This window comes from Sceloporus occidentalis, unplaced genomic scaffold, assembly GCF_023333645.1.
Source record: "Sceloporus occidentalis isolate IW3139 unplaced genomic scaffold, rSceOcc1.0.p SCAF_92, whole genome shotgun sequence".
NCBI lineage: Eukaryota > Metazoa > Chordata > Lepidosauria > Squamata > Phrynosomatidae > Sceloporus > Sceloporus occidentalis.
Genome location: NW_028317072.1, coordinates 683,936 through 696,391, shown reverse-complemented (window position 1 = coordinate 696,391; position 12,456 = coordinate 683,936). Strand labels below are relative to the sequence as shown.

General features: G+C 40.0%; 1 protein-coding gene across 1 annotated transcript in view; it reads left to right on the top strand.

Annotated features, from left to right (window-relative positions):
• LOC149284463 (neuronal vesicle trafficking-associated protein 2-like) overlaps nt 1-11,415 on the top strand; it is a 98,917-nt gene extending 87,502 nt beyond the window's left edge. Inside the window, exons 4-5 of the mRNA XM_089496689.1 lie at nt 7,411-7,521; nt 8,487-11,415. Of these exons, the coding sequence (XP_089352815.1) occupies nt 7,411-7,521; nt 8,487-8,678 (303 nt within the window). The 3' untranslated portion in view covers nt 8,679-11,415. The remainder of the gene's footprint in view (nt 1-7,410; nt 7,522-8,486) is intronic.
• Nucleotides 11,416-12,456: the final 1,041 nt, after the last annotated feature.

Below are 12,456 nucleotides of genomic sequence, written 5' to 3'. Positions count from 1 at the left end.
CCCATGAGGGCTTCACTCTCTCTCATCTTTAGAGGAAGGCAAGTATTAAATATATACTTGTCCCTTCATATCTGCTAGGGTTAGGGGCTCAAGCCTGCCGTGAATATGGAAAAACCGCAAATAACAAAAACACCATGTTTTTACCTGAGAGGACACCTCTCTAGGAATCCCTAGTTCCTTCAGTGCAACTCTGTGGTGAATGTCTGCCAGACTCTGACCATAGAACTGCAATGGAGGAGCTACAAATGCCTAGTAGAGTATTCTCTCTAGGAATCTCTAGGTCTTTCAATGCAACTTTTAGTTAAAGTTGATCATAGAGTTGCACTGGAGGACCTGGATAGTCCTAGAGAGAACATATTAATCAAATTCGCAAATATCAAAGTCGCAAATATGGAGGGATGAGTGTATTTTAATCTCTTATCTTGCTTGAAAGTTTATCAATCCTCCACCAAATTCAGCAGAGACTTAAAACTGAGGGTAGCCTTGAGAGCAATTTGATTTTATAGTCAAATATGTGTATTTCTGCTTTCTATCTTTAGAAAGCACAAGTACACATTTTGGTTTTTTTTAAAAAAAAGTTTGAAAAATTGTCTTTCTTGATCGTCAGAAAATCGTTGCAAAGAAATGAGAAGCTTTGTCATTTGGACTTTTTGTTGTTGCTGCTGTTGTTGTTATTGCTGTGTGCCTTTAAGTCAATTCCAACTTATGGTGAAGCTAAAGTGAACCTATCAGGGGGTTTTCTTGGCAAGATTTGTTCCAAAGGGATTTGTTTTACCTTCCTTTAAGGATGAGAGAGTGTGACTTGTCCAAAATCACCCAGTGAGTTTTCATGGCTGAGGAGTAATTTGAACTCTGATCTCCAGAGCTATGGTCCAATGCTCAAACCACTGTACTCCACTGGTTCTCAGTTTAGGACTTATTCTGCATGAAAAATGAATGTAGTTGTTTTGGTTTTCTGCATGGAAAACAGCAAAATTTGTTTCCATTATTATTATTATTATTATTATTATTATTATTATTATTATTATTATGCTTTATTTATATAGCACTGTAGATTTGCACAGGGCTGTACATACAAACAATAAAACAGATAAGAGTAAACCTGCCAATGGCATACAATCTAAGAAAAGAAACAATACTTTCTCTGCAGGAACCTTTTTTTTTGTTAATTTGTTTTTAATTTCTTTGTGTGCAAGACACTTGTTTCCTGTACACACACACACACACATACACACACTCCTGTGCAAAATGCCCTCCATATGTGTTGTTGTTTTGTTGCCATTTTACATAGAACAAGTCCTGAATTGTGAATAAATCAGTTTACAAAAACAGTACAATTGTTGTTAACTTTCAAGAAGCAAGGAGCAAAGTGTTCACATTATTAGTTCTTGCCTTCAGGAATGAAATATTGCACTAGAAGCATAGGAAAGAATGAAGCCAGTAATGCCAGGTAGATGTCATGTGGACTTGGGGGCATGGGGAGGTTCATCTTATTACCTATTCTGTAACTGTGGAATGGTGCTGCTGGTTGTGAATCCTCCTCCTCCTCCTCCTCTTCCTTACCACTAATGCAGTTTGACACCACATTAAGTGTTATGGCTCAATGCTATGGCACTCTGGGAATTGTAGTCTTGTGAGATATTTAGTTTTCTCTGTCAGGGAGCTCTAGTGCCACAACAAACTACAAATTCCACGATTTCATATGCTGGATCCATGGAAGTTAAAGCAGTGTCAAACATCATTCCACCAGGAAGATCTAGGCTGCTGCCACACTGCAAAATTAATGCATATGCTTCATCTCCTGGTGCAGGATCTAGGCCTAAATGTTCACACTGCTTGCAAAAATCCAACCAACATGCATAGAAGATTCTGGCCTTACTCATTTGCTCCTGCTTCCCAAATTCTCTGCTGCGTCTCAGAAGAACAAAAGAAGAACCATCCCAGATGAGAGGAAAAGCTGAACTAGACAAATATTCTAGTCTTCCCATGGATGTCCATGGGAAACCCACTCTTTTTCTTGTTTCCTCAGCAGTTGGTGAATTCAGCATCATTCTCCATCCATGTGGAGTGCAACAGAGTCTTGAGCCCTCTGTGTAGCCCCTAAGGTAGGGGCTACACATAGGGACCATGAAAGTCCCCCAGTCCACACTTACTGGGCAGCAGCTGCTGTGATTGATAGGGATCTGTTCCCCTGTCACTTGAGAAGCAGCTGACTTGTGTTCCTACCATCACCACCCCTGGCCTGAGAGATCTCCAGTATGAGGGGAAATTGTTACAGCAACCCTGATTCTGCTTGTCACACTAGCTATCACTCATAGGGGGATGTGGAAACTGTGGCCAACTTTTTCTTGAACAGGACCCCATCAATTGCAGTGGCTGATTCTTGGTAAGTGAGGAGTGGTGGGGGAGGAGGCCAGCAAGGATTCACTGAGGAGCACTGTAACTACAGTGGTTGTGCATAATGTAAAGCTCATACAGGATTCTGACCTGTTGTTCGGGTCCCCTTGAGGGTGCAATGAGGAAAGTACTATCATGGAGGGAAGCTATAAAGGACCGAAGAGCTAACTTGGCAAGAGCTTTGTCCTTGAGATGTATTCCATGCCTTCAAGGCCTGATGTAATTGATGCTTTGACTGACCATACACAGTGGCGTCATGCCTTTCTGCTACTTTGTCCCATAAAGTCACACGTTCTTCTTAATCATTTTCCAGAACTATTCTGTTTAATCTCAATCAGGGATCATATGTCATGTTGACCCTCAACTTTCCAGGTGCCATAATGCCCCAGACACAGGACTAGTGCACGCCAGGTTGTGGTTAGCAGTCAGATTTGTTTTAGAATCAGTGTTATTCACCCAAGTGCTGATTTGTGTGGGTTTTTTAATTATTATTTTTGTTTGTTTTTCTGCCTACATTGTAGATGTCAGCCCTGATCAGCTTGCCCACTTTGTGTGCCCTGGAGAGTCAAGGAGTTTGTAACTTCAAAATGTTAATAACTCTGACATTTCTCCTTGAATACTTGATTGTTGTTGTAATCCTTTCCAATCTATTCCCACAGCAATTTTCTATATATTTCAGTTAACTTGCATATTTGACAACTCTAGAAAAAGCAAGTAGAGGGATCCTACTGAAACTGCAGCTCTTTGACATGCAGGTGGAAGCTTCAGATAATTTAAGTCTCCCACTCCATTAAAAAATAAAAACAAAATGTCCTGCCTGTGGATGATTAGCATGCCAAAAGACAGGTTTTAGCTTGCTTATTATTTATTTATTTATTTATTTATTTATTTATTTATTTATTTATTTCATATATATCCTGCCTTTCTCCCCAGAGGGACCCAAGGCAGATAAAACCTTTAAAATTGTAATAAAATTCAAAACAATTAAAATGTCTATATCCAATATAAAATCACATAAAATATACACAAGTTTAAAACAAACTAAAAACCCACCTGCTCTATTAAACTGCCCTGCTATGCATTATATACAGAAAGCCTACCAGCATAAAAATGTTTTTACTAGCTGGCAAAAGGCCAGCAGGGAGGGGGCCAGCCTAGCCTCCCAAGAAAGGGCATTCCACAGAGTTGGAGCAGCCATCGAGAAGGTTCTCTCTTGTTTCCTCACCATGTGAGCCTGTGATCTTGGCAGGACCAAGATAAAGCCTTCTCCTGCAGACCTTAGGGCTCTCACAGGTTTGTATGGAGAGATACGGTCTCTCAGTCTGGACCCAAGCCATGTAGGGCTTTATAGGTTATGATCAGGACTTTGCATTGTGCTTGGAAATGAATAGGTAGCCAGTGGTTTTAACAAGGGAGTTATATGCTCCCTGTAACTAGCTCTGGTCAGCATTCCAGCTGCAGTGTTTTGAACCCACTGGTGTTTCCGGACAGTTTCCAAAAGATTCTTCATGTAGAGTGCATTGCACTAGTCCAAACGGGATGTAATCAAGGCATGTGTCAACATAGCCAGATCTAACATCTCAAAGAACGGGTGCAGCTGGCGCACAAGTTTGCTATGCAAAAATGCACTCCTGGCCACTGCTGAGACCTGAGCATCCAGGCTCAGAGTAGATTCCAGGAGCACATCCAAGCTGCGAGCCTGAGATTTCAGGGGGAGTGTAACCCCATCCAGCACAGGCTGAATCCCTATTCCCTGATCTACTTTACAACTGACCAGGAGCACCTCTGTCTGGATTAAGCTTCAATTTGTTTGCTGTCACCCAGTCCACTACTGACAGCTTACTTCTTCCTTCTAAGATTACGCTCAAAGATTATTTTGTACTTCTAAATGTGGTTTTGGTGCTTGCTTATGTGCAGAAGATATTTAAGAATGAGATGGAGTCTGGTAACTGACTTCTGTAGCTTTTGCTAACAATGTAGATTACTACACTACACTCTTATAGTGCTGCTGTTCCACTTGAACTGCTCTGGCCGCCTATTGTTGTATTCTGGGATTTGCAGTTTAAGGAGGGGCATTTAGAATTCTCAGCCAGAGAGCTCTTAGGCCTCACTAAACTACAAGCCTCAGAATGCAACAGAAGGTAGCCAGAGCAGTAAAAGTGGAATAGCAGCACTAGAAGAGTGTAGTGTGGCAATGTGGTTGATCCTAGAATTGGTGTAACCCTGACACAGCTGAATGCAGAATAACTCATACTTAACTGTTGAAGAGAGTAGGCTTGTTGTGTCTACACACCATCACTAATCATTCATGGCACACAGAGGACCCCTTTTACCCTGGCAGTAACGTGGAAGAGTATCAGTTTAAAACCATTGGTTTGGATTGTGCCATTTGAGCTGATGTCACTAGTCCAACACACACAAAAATGGGCACAGCTGAAGTTCACATATTTCGTCACTGAAATGGGGCATGATTCATAAAGACCTGGGTTTATCACTATTTACATTCTGTTTTCCTTTATCCAATGATAGGCAGATTGTTGAAGCTTTAATTCCATGGAGACTCAATCTATGATATTGTTGCATCTAGAGTTCATTAGTATTGCTGAGGCATTGCTTCTCCAGTTTGGGGTGGGTGGGGATGGAATTAAAATGGGGGGGGGGTACACCCATCATGTGATGTATTATATTATTCAGCAATATGCTTTGTGATGGCCAAGATTTTTCAGTAATATTTGCTCAGAAGTAAATTCTGTTCAGTAGAAGTCTTTTCCAATATTTTTTTTTAAAAAGTTTAACATTTTGTCAGTCCTTTTCTTGAATTTTTATTTCTGAGTTGAAGTTTTAGAGAAATAAGGATATTTTGCCATAAAAAGCCACCTTAGGAATGGAAACTGTTCTGGTTTTTGCACATACTGGGACTGGAGGCAATTAAACCATTCTCTTTTGAGGGATAGTTAAGAGGCTGTTCACCATTAATCTCATACTCACACAGATTAGAAGATGACTGACACAGGAACTAGGTGCTAGAAAACAGGAGATATGCATTCCTCTTGATTTTGTTAGACTTTTGGTACAATTGACTGGGTTATACTCCTGAGCTTCCTAGCCAGCATCGTAGCACTAAGGAGGGATAGATCTGCATTGGCTCAGAACCATTCCCAGAAGGGAAATCTAGATTTTAGAACACTATCTTTTAAAAATAGTGTATTAAGTTTAAGTCATTTCTTTAAAGCATGGTCTTAAACATTACTTGCTTAATATGCAGATCTTATTGGTAATCCCAGCTTCTATAAATCCACTACATTAATGGAATTTATCTACATGTTGGCTAAGGCCCTGGACAGACCGGTAAAAAGTGCCAGCCTGTGGGCAGAGCCAGGGATGAGCGTCCCCACACTCAACATCCTAACGCTGCTGCCAGGGCACCATTTTGGTGCATGCCGGTCTACACAGCATGTGCCATGATGATGCACCTCTGTTGCTGTGCTCAAATGGCACAGCAGCAAAAGGGTGTCATCATGCCGCACGGCAGTAGCTATGGTAACCCTTTGAGGGCACAAAAAGGAGCCGTTTTTTCCAACTCCTTTTTGTGCTCTAGAGATGTTGGATCGGTTCTGCGGCATGTGGTTGCTGTGGCACTGATCCGGCCAGTAAAGGGGTGAATGCAGACCTCCCCAAAGGCCTTAGTCCCCATCCCCTTGCCAAATAATGTGTTACAGATTATATTGTTATTTGCATTACACTGCATCATATCTGAACCTCAGATGCTAGAGAATGCTGCTCAACAAAATGGCTGTGACCTATGTTATCTCATGAGGGTATTATTGGTCACCTTTTTCAGCCTTCACATAAAATCACTGGGTAAGTGACTGTCGAAGTCCTGAATCAGGGCTTGCAGTTAGTAATGGATTTGATGGAAGCAAACAAATGGAAGCTTAATTTTGGCAAGACAGAGGTACTTCTATATATTTAGTAAAGTTACTATTCAGAGAGCTGGAGTTGTGCCAGATTTGAATTCTTCCTGATCGAATAGTATTTACTTTTCAAGGGTTTTGCTTAATGGATAAGTCTCTGCTGTGACTAGAAGTACTATTGTCCAGCATAGGCTGGCGACTCAACTGTATCTATTCTTGAAGAAAGCAGATCTGGCAGCACTAACTGAATTACTTCAATCTGCTCTACCTGAGTTTGGCTTGGAAAGTTTCAGAAATATGTTCAAAATAAGGCATGTTGAATGTTAAGATTTGCCATTCTCATTTTTTAATGCTGTTTTCATATGGATGGCGTTGAATGGCTCTTTAATGCTGTAATGTGCATTCTTTAAGTCTTTTTATTATGGAAAGGTGAAGTTTAGATGCAGTAGAGCAGGGGGTACAATACACAGACTGATTCACTGAATCCCAAGAAAAATTCAAAACTGTGTACTTTGGGAATGTCTACAAACATGTAATCATTTTCCCTGGACAGTAACAGAAGACACAAGAGAAGGTTGTGAAGGATTACAATACACACCTGGTTGCTTTTGAATGCACAATGGATTGCCTCTGCCTTTCCATATTGCCACTAAAGGTTACATGCTTGGTTGAACACAGATTTTTACTATCAGGTGCCAAGAGATGGGAAATGATCAAGTGCTGGAACATATAAAGCAAAATATTCCAAATGCTTTTCCATTATGGAACCATCAGAAATTGGAATGATGGAAGAGTAGCAATTACTGGTTTATAATAAGAAAGCAATTTCATCATTATATTTCTTAGAAGGAAAAAGAGAGACAAACTGTTTAATAATGATGCACAGAGAAAACACACATTCTCAGGCTCCTGTGCAAAGAAAATGCTTATAAAAACGTACAGATATTGGATCTGATGCTCAGTTAATTTCTCTGCTTAGTTAAGTAATTCACAGTGTACTAAACACCATAGGCTATTGCTGTAAGTTGAAGATCAGTGTAAGTAATTTATTTCTGAGATAGTACATATGTCAGTTACTCACATGATCTCTCTCTTGCAGGTTACTATTCTCATCAGTTTGGCTCTTGCGTTCCTCGCCTGCATAGTGTTCCTCGTGGTATACAAAGCTTTTACCTACGACCACAGTTGCCCAGATGGATTTGTTTATAAGGTAAGAAGTCCGAGATGGATAGACTGTCTCTACTAATGATAGAAACTAATTGACTGTATGGCTACAATTTAGTACTGCATTTTCCTATCAGGATCAAAGACACCATTTGTCAACAACCATGGAGAAAAGCTAGGGAATAAGGGTTTGCAGCACCTTCTGCCAGCCAGACATATTTTGAACTTGACAGGTATAAATCTCCATGAAGACTCCAGCCAATCCCACACAGAGTTTTGAACAAACTCACAGTCCTTTTGAGTTTGCTTATTATTAATATTACAGAAACATATGAATCCAATATTTGTGCAGGGAGTTTCTTGGAATTTTTCTGATGAGTCTCCACAGAAACAAAATTGGTATCCCTAAAGAGAAAAGGGAAGTATATATTTATTCTGGTTATATATTCATTTAAATTGCTGACAATATATCTTGAAGAAGTGATAGTTGTGATATTGTGTTATTTTCATAAAATGTAAATGACTGATTAGTTTGTGGATAATTTAAAATGGAAGAACCAATTTCATAGTTTCACAGAAGGGGAAAAATAGGGATGGGGTGAGATTAAAGGAAGATTAAATATGTAAAGGAAGATTAAGTGTGGATGAGCTGTAGGGAGCTATCATTCACTGAGCTGCATGGTTAGCTGCACATTTGAATCTGTATTTTACATCCTAACATAGGGGTGGGCAAAGTGCAGCCTGAAGTCCACATGAGGCTCCCAAGGGCCATTTTTGTGGTTCACAGGGTACCCCAGGCATTAAAAAATGACCTCTTCTTTTCTCTAGACGAAACAATAGCGAGCCCTCACAACGGTTCCTCATAATGTTTGGTTTCCAAACTTTCAACCATCTTGGTTATCCTCCAAGATAGGTCATCTGGCTTTTGTTTGTTTGGGATTATTTTTTAAAAACTTATTATACCTGATTGCTGCTCACACAAATCCATCTTGTTGTTTTACTTCTCTTCAGCATAAGCGGTGCATCCCAGCTTCCCTGGATGCTTACTATTCAGCTCAGGATTCCAATTCCAGGGGCAGATTCTACACTGTCATCAGCCATTACAGCATGGCCAAGCAAACCAGCTCACGGTCCGTTTCTCCCTGGCTTTCTTCAGGATCGGTAAACCATGAACCCAAGGCTACCAAAACAGAAGGCCATTAAAGCCATTTGGTGGCTTTGGGGAAGGAAGGGAATAGGGAAGACAACATTCTGTCTCTATAGCATTGCTGTGGTTTGGAGACGGCGCCGTGCTTTCAGTGCAACAAGAATAAAATTAACTCCAAGTGCAGGTGTCATCTTAATGGATATTTCTCCTCTCTCTTTCTCTCTCTCTCTCTCTCACTCTTTCTTTCTCTCTCAGTCTCTCTCTCCCTCTCTTTCTCCCTCCCCTCCTTTGGTGCATTGTTCTCGTTAATTTGTAACTAAGTCAAGATCTTGTACAAAGGCATGTTAGGTGTTGATTATATCTTACAATGTACAAATATTTTTAAAATCATTGCTTAATATTTGTTAAGAAAATAAAAACTAAAAAACAAAAAAAAAGCCAATCTAGAGAACCTTAACAAGGAAGAAGAAGAAATGACAAACAGAATTTCACAAGACTTATTTGGATGAGAAGATGGAGTCGTAAAACATGGGCGGTGGGTGGGATATGGGATTTGTTTGTTGGAATATGGGGGGGGGGGGCGATGACTCAATCCACGTTGGTGGAAGGACACTTTTAATAGACAATTATTATACCCAAATATAATACACAATGGGCTGGATAAATGTCCACCATCAAGTAGCGTTGTGTGTATACACATGCACCTATCCCAACTCAGTTTCATTGGTGCTCTGAAGAACACGGTGCTGCCCCTAGCATTAAAATGAATGGGAAAGCCCTTGCCAACAAGGGAGTTAATGTCTTTGGTAGAGATTTCTGAAATCCACTGAACTATTGGTCCATAGCTAGTATTATGTGGTTGCTTGCTCCTTCTTACAGAGAGAATTGCCATGCTTACATGCATGTGAGCATACACAAATTCACGTGGATTTATTGACTGCCAACTGAATTTTAAGTATATTTTCCATTCCCAGTCTGACAGGTGAATGCCAAAGCCCAGAAAGGACATTTCAAGATACTACTTTTTTTGGATTTTAGCTCTGACTCCCCCGACCAGCATAGCCACTGACTATGCTGGCTAAGGAATCCTGAGAGTTATAGTCTAACATTATAACCTTTACAAACTCTTCTTATGTATCATTTCTGTCTCTCAGTAAAGCACATTTCAAATTGGATGGAGCAAGAGCTGAGGCAGATTTATCTCTATTAATGGCTTATTTTCTACTCCATTGTGAGACTGATTCTCCTGTATATGGGTAGTATTTTGAGAGAGATATATCACAGAAATCAGTATACTCTTTGTAGCTTACAAAAAGAATAAGTGAACACAATCTGATAGTGTGTTCCTACAAAACCTAGATGCACAGATGAGATTTCTAAGTTGTTCCCTCTTCAGTAGTTCCTCACCCACGCAACCCCTATTACTTTTAAATATGTGTGCGTGCGTGTGCGCGCACACACATACACACACAAAATAACTTTGAAGGTGGCTGTATGGTTTAGCATAGAGCTGTTGTGGAACAGAAAGGCAGAAAACCCCATGTGTATTTGTGTGCAGTCATTTAGAAACCTGTGATATTTATCTTGCTGCATCATGACTGGATTTCTTGGGGTGATTTCTGCAATGCCCTCTCCAGATTCCCCCCCCCCCCATCACTCCTTTAAGTTAGAAAACTGATTTCTAAATACCTGCTGTTACACAATGGTGTGGGGAAAAATACAGGCATTCTACCTTTGCCGCTTGCCCCCTCACAGAAATATTCTATGGGCAAAGAAAAATTAAGTATGCACACTCTTCTATGGAAGAAAGAGAAAAATCTTTATTTTGCAAAAACAGTTTCATCTAAGACGTTGCCTTGTATGAGGTCAGAGTACAGATCCATCATTAGAGCCTATATACATGGCTTCTTAGGACGACAGCTCCTAGAAACCCCAATCAGCATGGCTAGTGATCATGCCAGCTGAGGGATTCTGTGTGTGGTTTGCTCTGACTAGCAATGTCTATCACACAAAGAGAGCACTATTCCATCTAGACTGATAAACATTCCTGGGATAACTCAAAACACCTAGATATGTCTGATCAGCAACACATCCACATACTTAGTTAGGGGGTATTATATGATTGATGCCTTTAAAAGTTCTTGCTTTACAAGGTTGATTTGTCACAATTTCACCTTCAGTTTTACAAAGTATCAAGGGCATCATCTACCAAGCATGACTTTCTTCAAATGGTATTTGTGTTAATAGCTTTTGCTTGGGGGCAGTGTGGTCAGTGGGAGCAGTGCTCAACTGACTATACTCCCATTAAGCAAATTAAATTAAATTTGAATACAAAGGAGAACTAGATTAAAGCCAATCAAAGTATTACTGAATATAACTAAGAGTCTTTAAAAGATAGACTGCAAAATCAAATATCTGATATAAGTCAATCATTTATATTTTGATTGCCAAAAAAAGGAGATAACCCATTGAATAGAAGCTGAAGTTCAAATGGATGAATGATAAATGGTTGTACAGTATAATGTAGCCAAACTGTAGTGCCAAATCTCATTGTCTGACTTTCCCCCCTTTCTTTACCCCCATTTTTCTTCATACATCACCTGTAAATCCATTTCTCACATGAAATGTATAAATACATTGGAAAAGAAAACAATGCCCAGAACAATAACTGGACAATTTATAATTTTGTGGTGTATTGTATGTCAGTAGGTAGAAGAGACTGAAGTATTTTTGGTGTAGTTCTTGACCTTTTTCTGACAGGACAAATAAAGCTAGATGTGTCTGAGCGTCTCATCTATTGTGGTACAGTTATTTTCTTTTATTCTTTCAAAAAAGAGAAAAGGGGGGAATTAACATATTTGGAATGGAAAAATACTGATTTTTCATATTTGCCTCACTTTAGGCAGGAGAGTTTATTGAAAAGACAGATCTATGCATTTTTGAGACATGTCTAGAAACAAACATAGGCTGCTATCCTGTTAGTGACATACATAAGCCCACTATACATTTGTAATATCATATTTTGACATTATGGATGCTGGTATTCTCTTCCACCCACTTTAATGACCAAAGCCCTCCTCACTAGTACTTATGGTTTTGGCTGGCAGAGTGTGTGGAAGTTTAGAAGCATCTTGCTAACTAGTCACAGATCAATGGCATCCCCCACCAAGATCCTGACAGATTTTGACAGAAGATACCTTGGTCTATAGGGCATAGCAAGACATTTGTCTGATTTCCTCTTCTTACTCCATTTGCACTAGTAAAGGAATGGCCATCCAGGGAAGCTATCACAGCAAAACTCTAGATTCTGAGGGTAGTGAGAGGCTGCAGAGTTTTGCCTGCAGAATGTTCACACTATACTAGGCAGTGTAGGATTTTGACTGCTTCTCCCAGAATGCTGCAGGTATGCTGTCTATGCTGGTTGGATATTTCTGGAAGTAGCTTAAGCACACTTGTTGGTTTGAGGCTGAGAAAAAAAGAGAGAGACTCAAGTTTCTGACAAAGACAACAAAACTATGAAAAATAGAGACTCATGTTTCTGACAAAGACAATAAAACTATGGCCCCATACAGACAGGCCAAAATAAAGCTGCTTCAGGTCTCTTTGGAGGTATGCTGTTTAAATGATGCAAGCATCCCAAGAGTCTGGAAGCTACGCTAAAGCTGTGCTCCAGTCCTTAGGACTGTAGTATGGCTTTGGCATGGCTTCTGGCCTCTTAGGACACATGCAAAGTGACCCAAAGCAGCTTTATTTTGGCCTGTCTGTATGGGGCCTATGATTCAATTAATAATCCATACTGAGAAAGATATATTATTTCCAGCATACCCCATCATC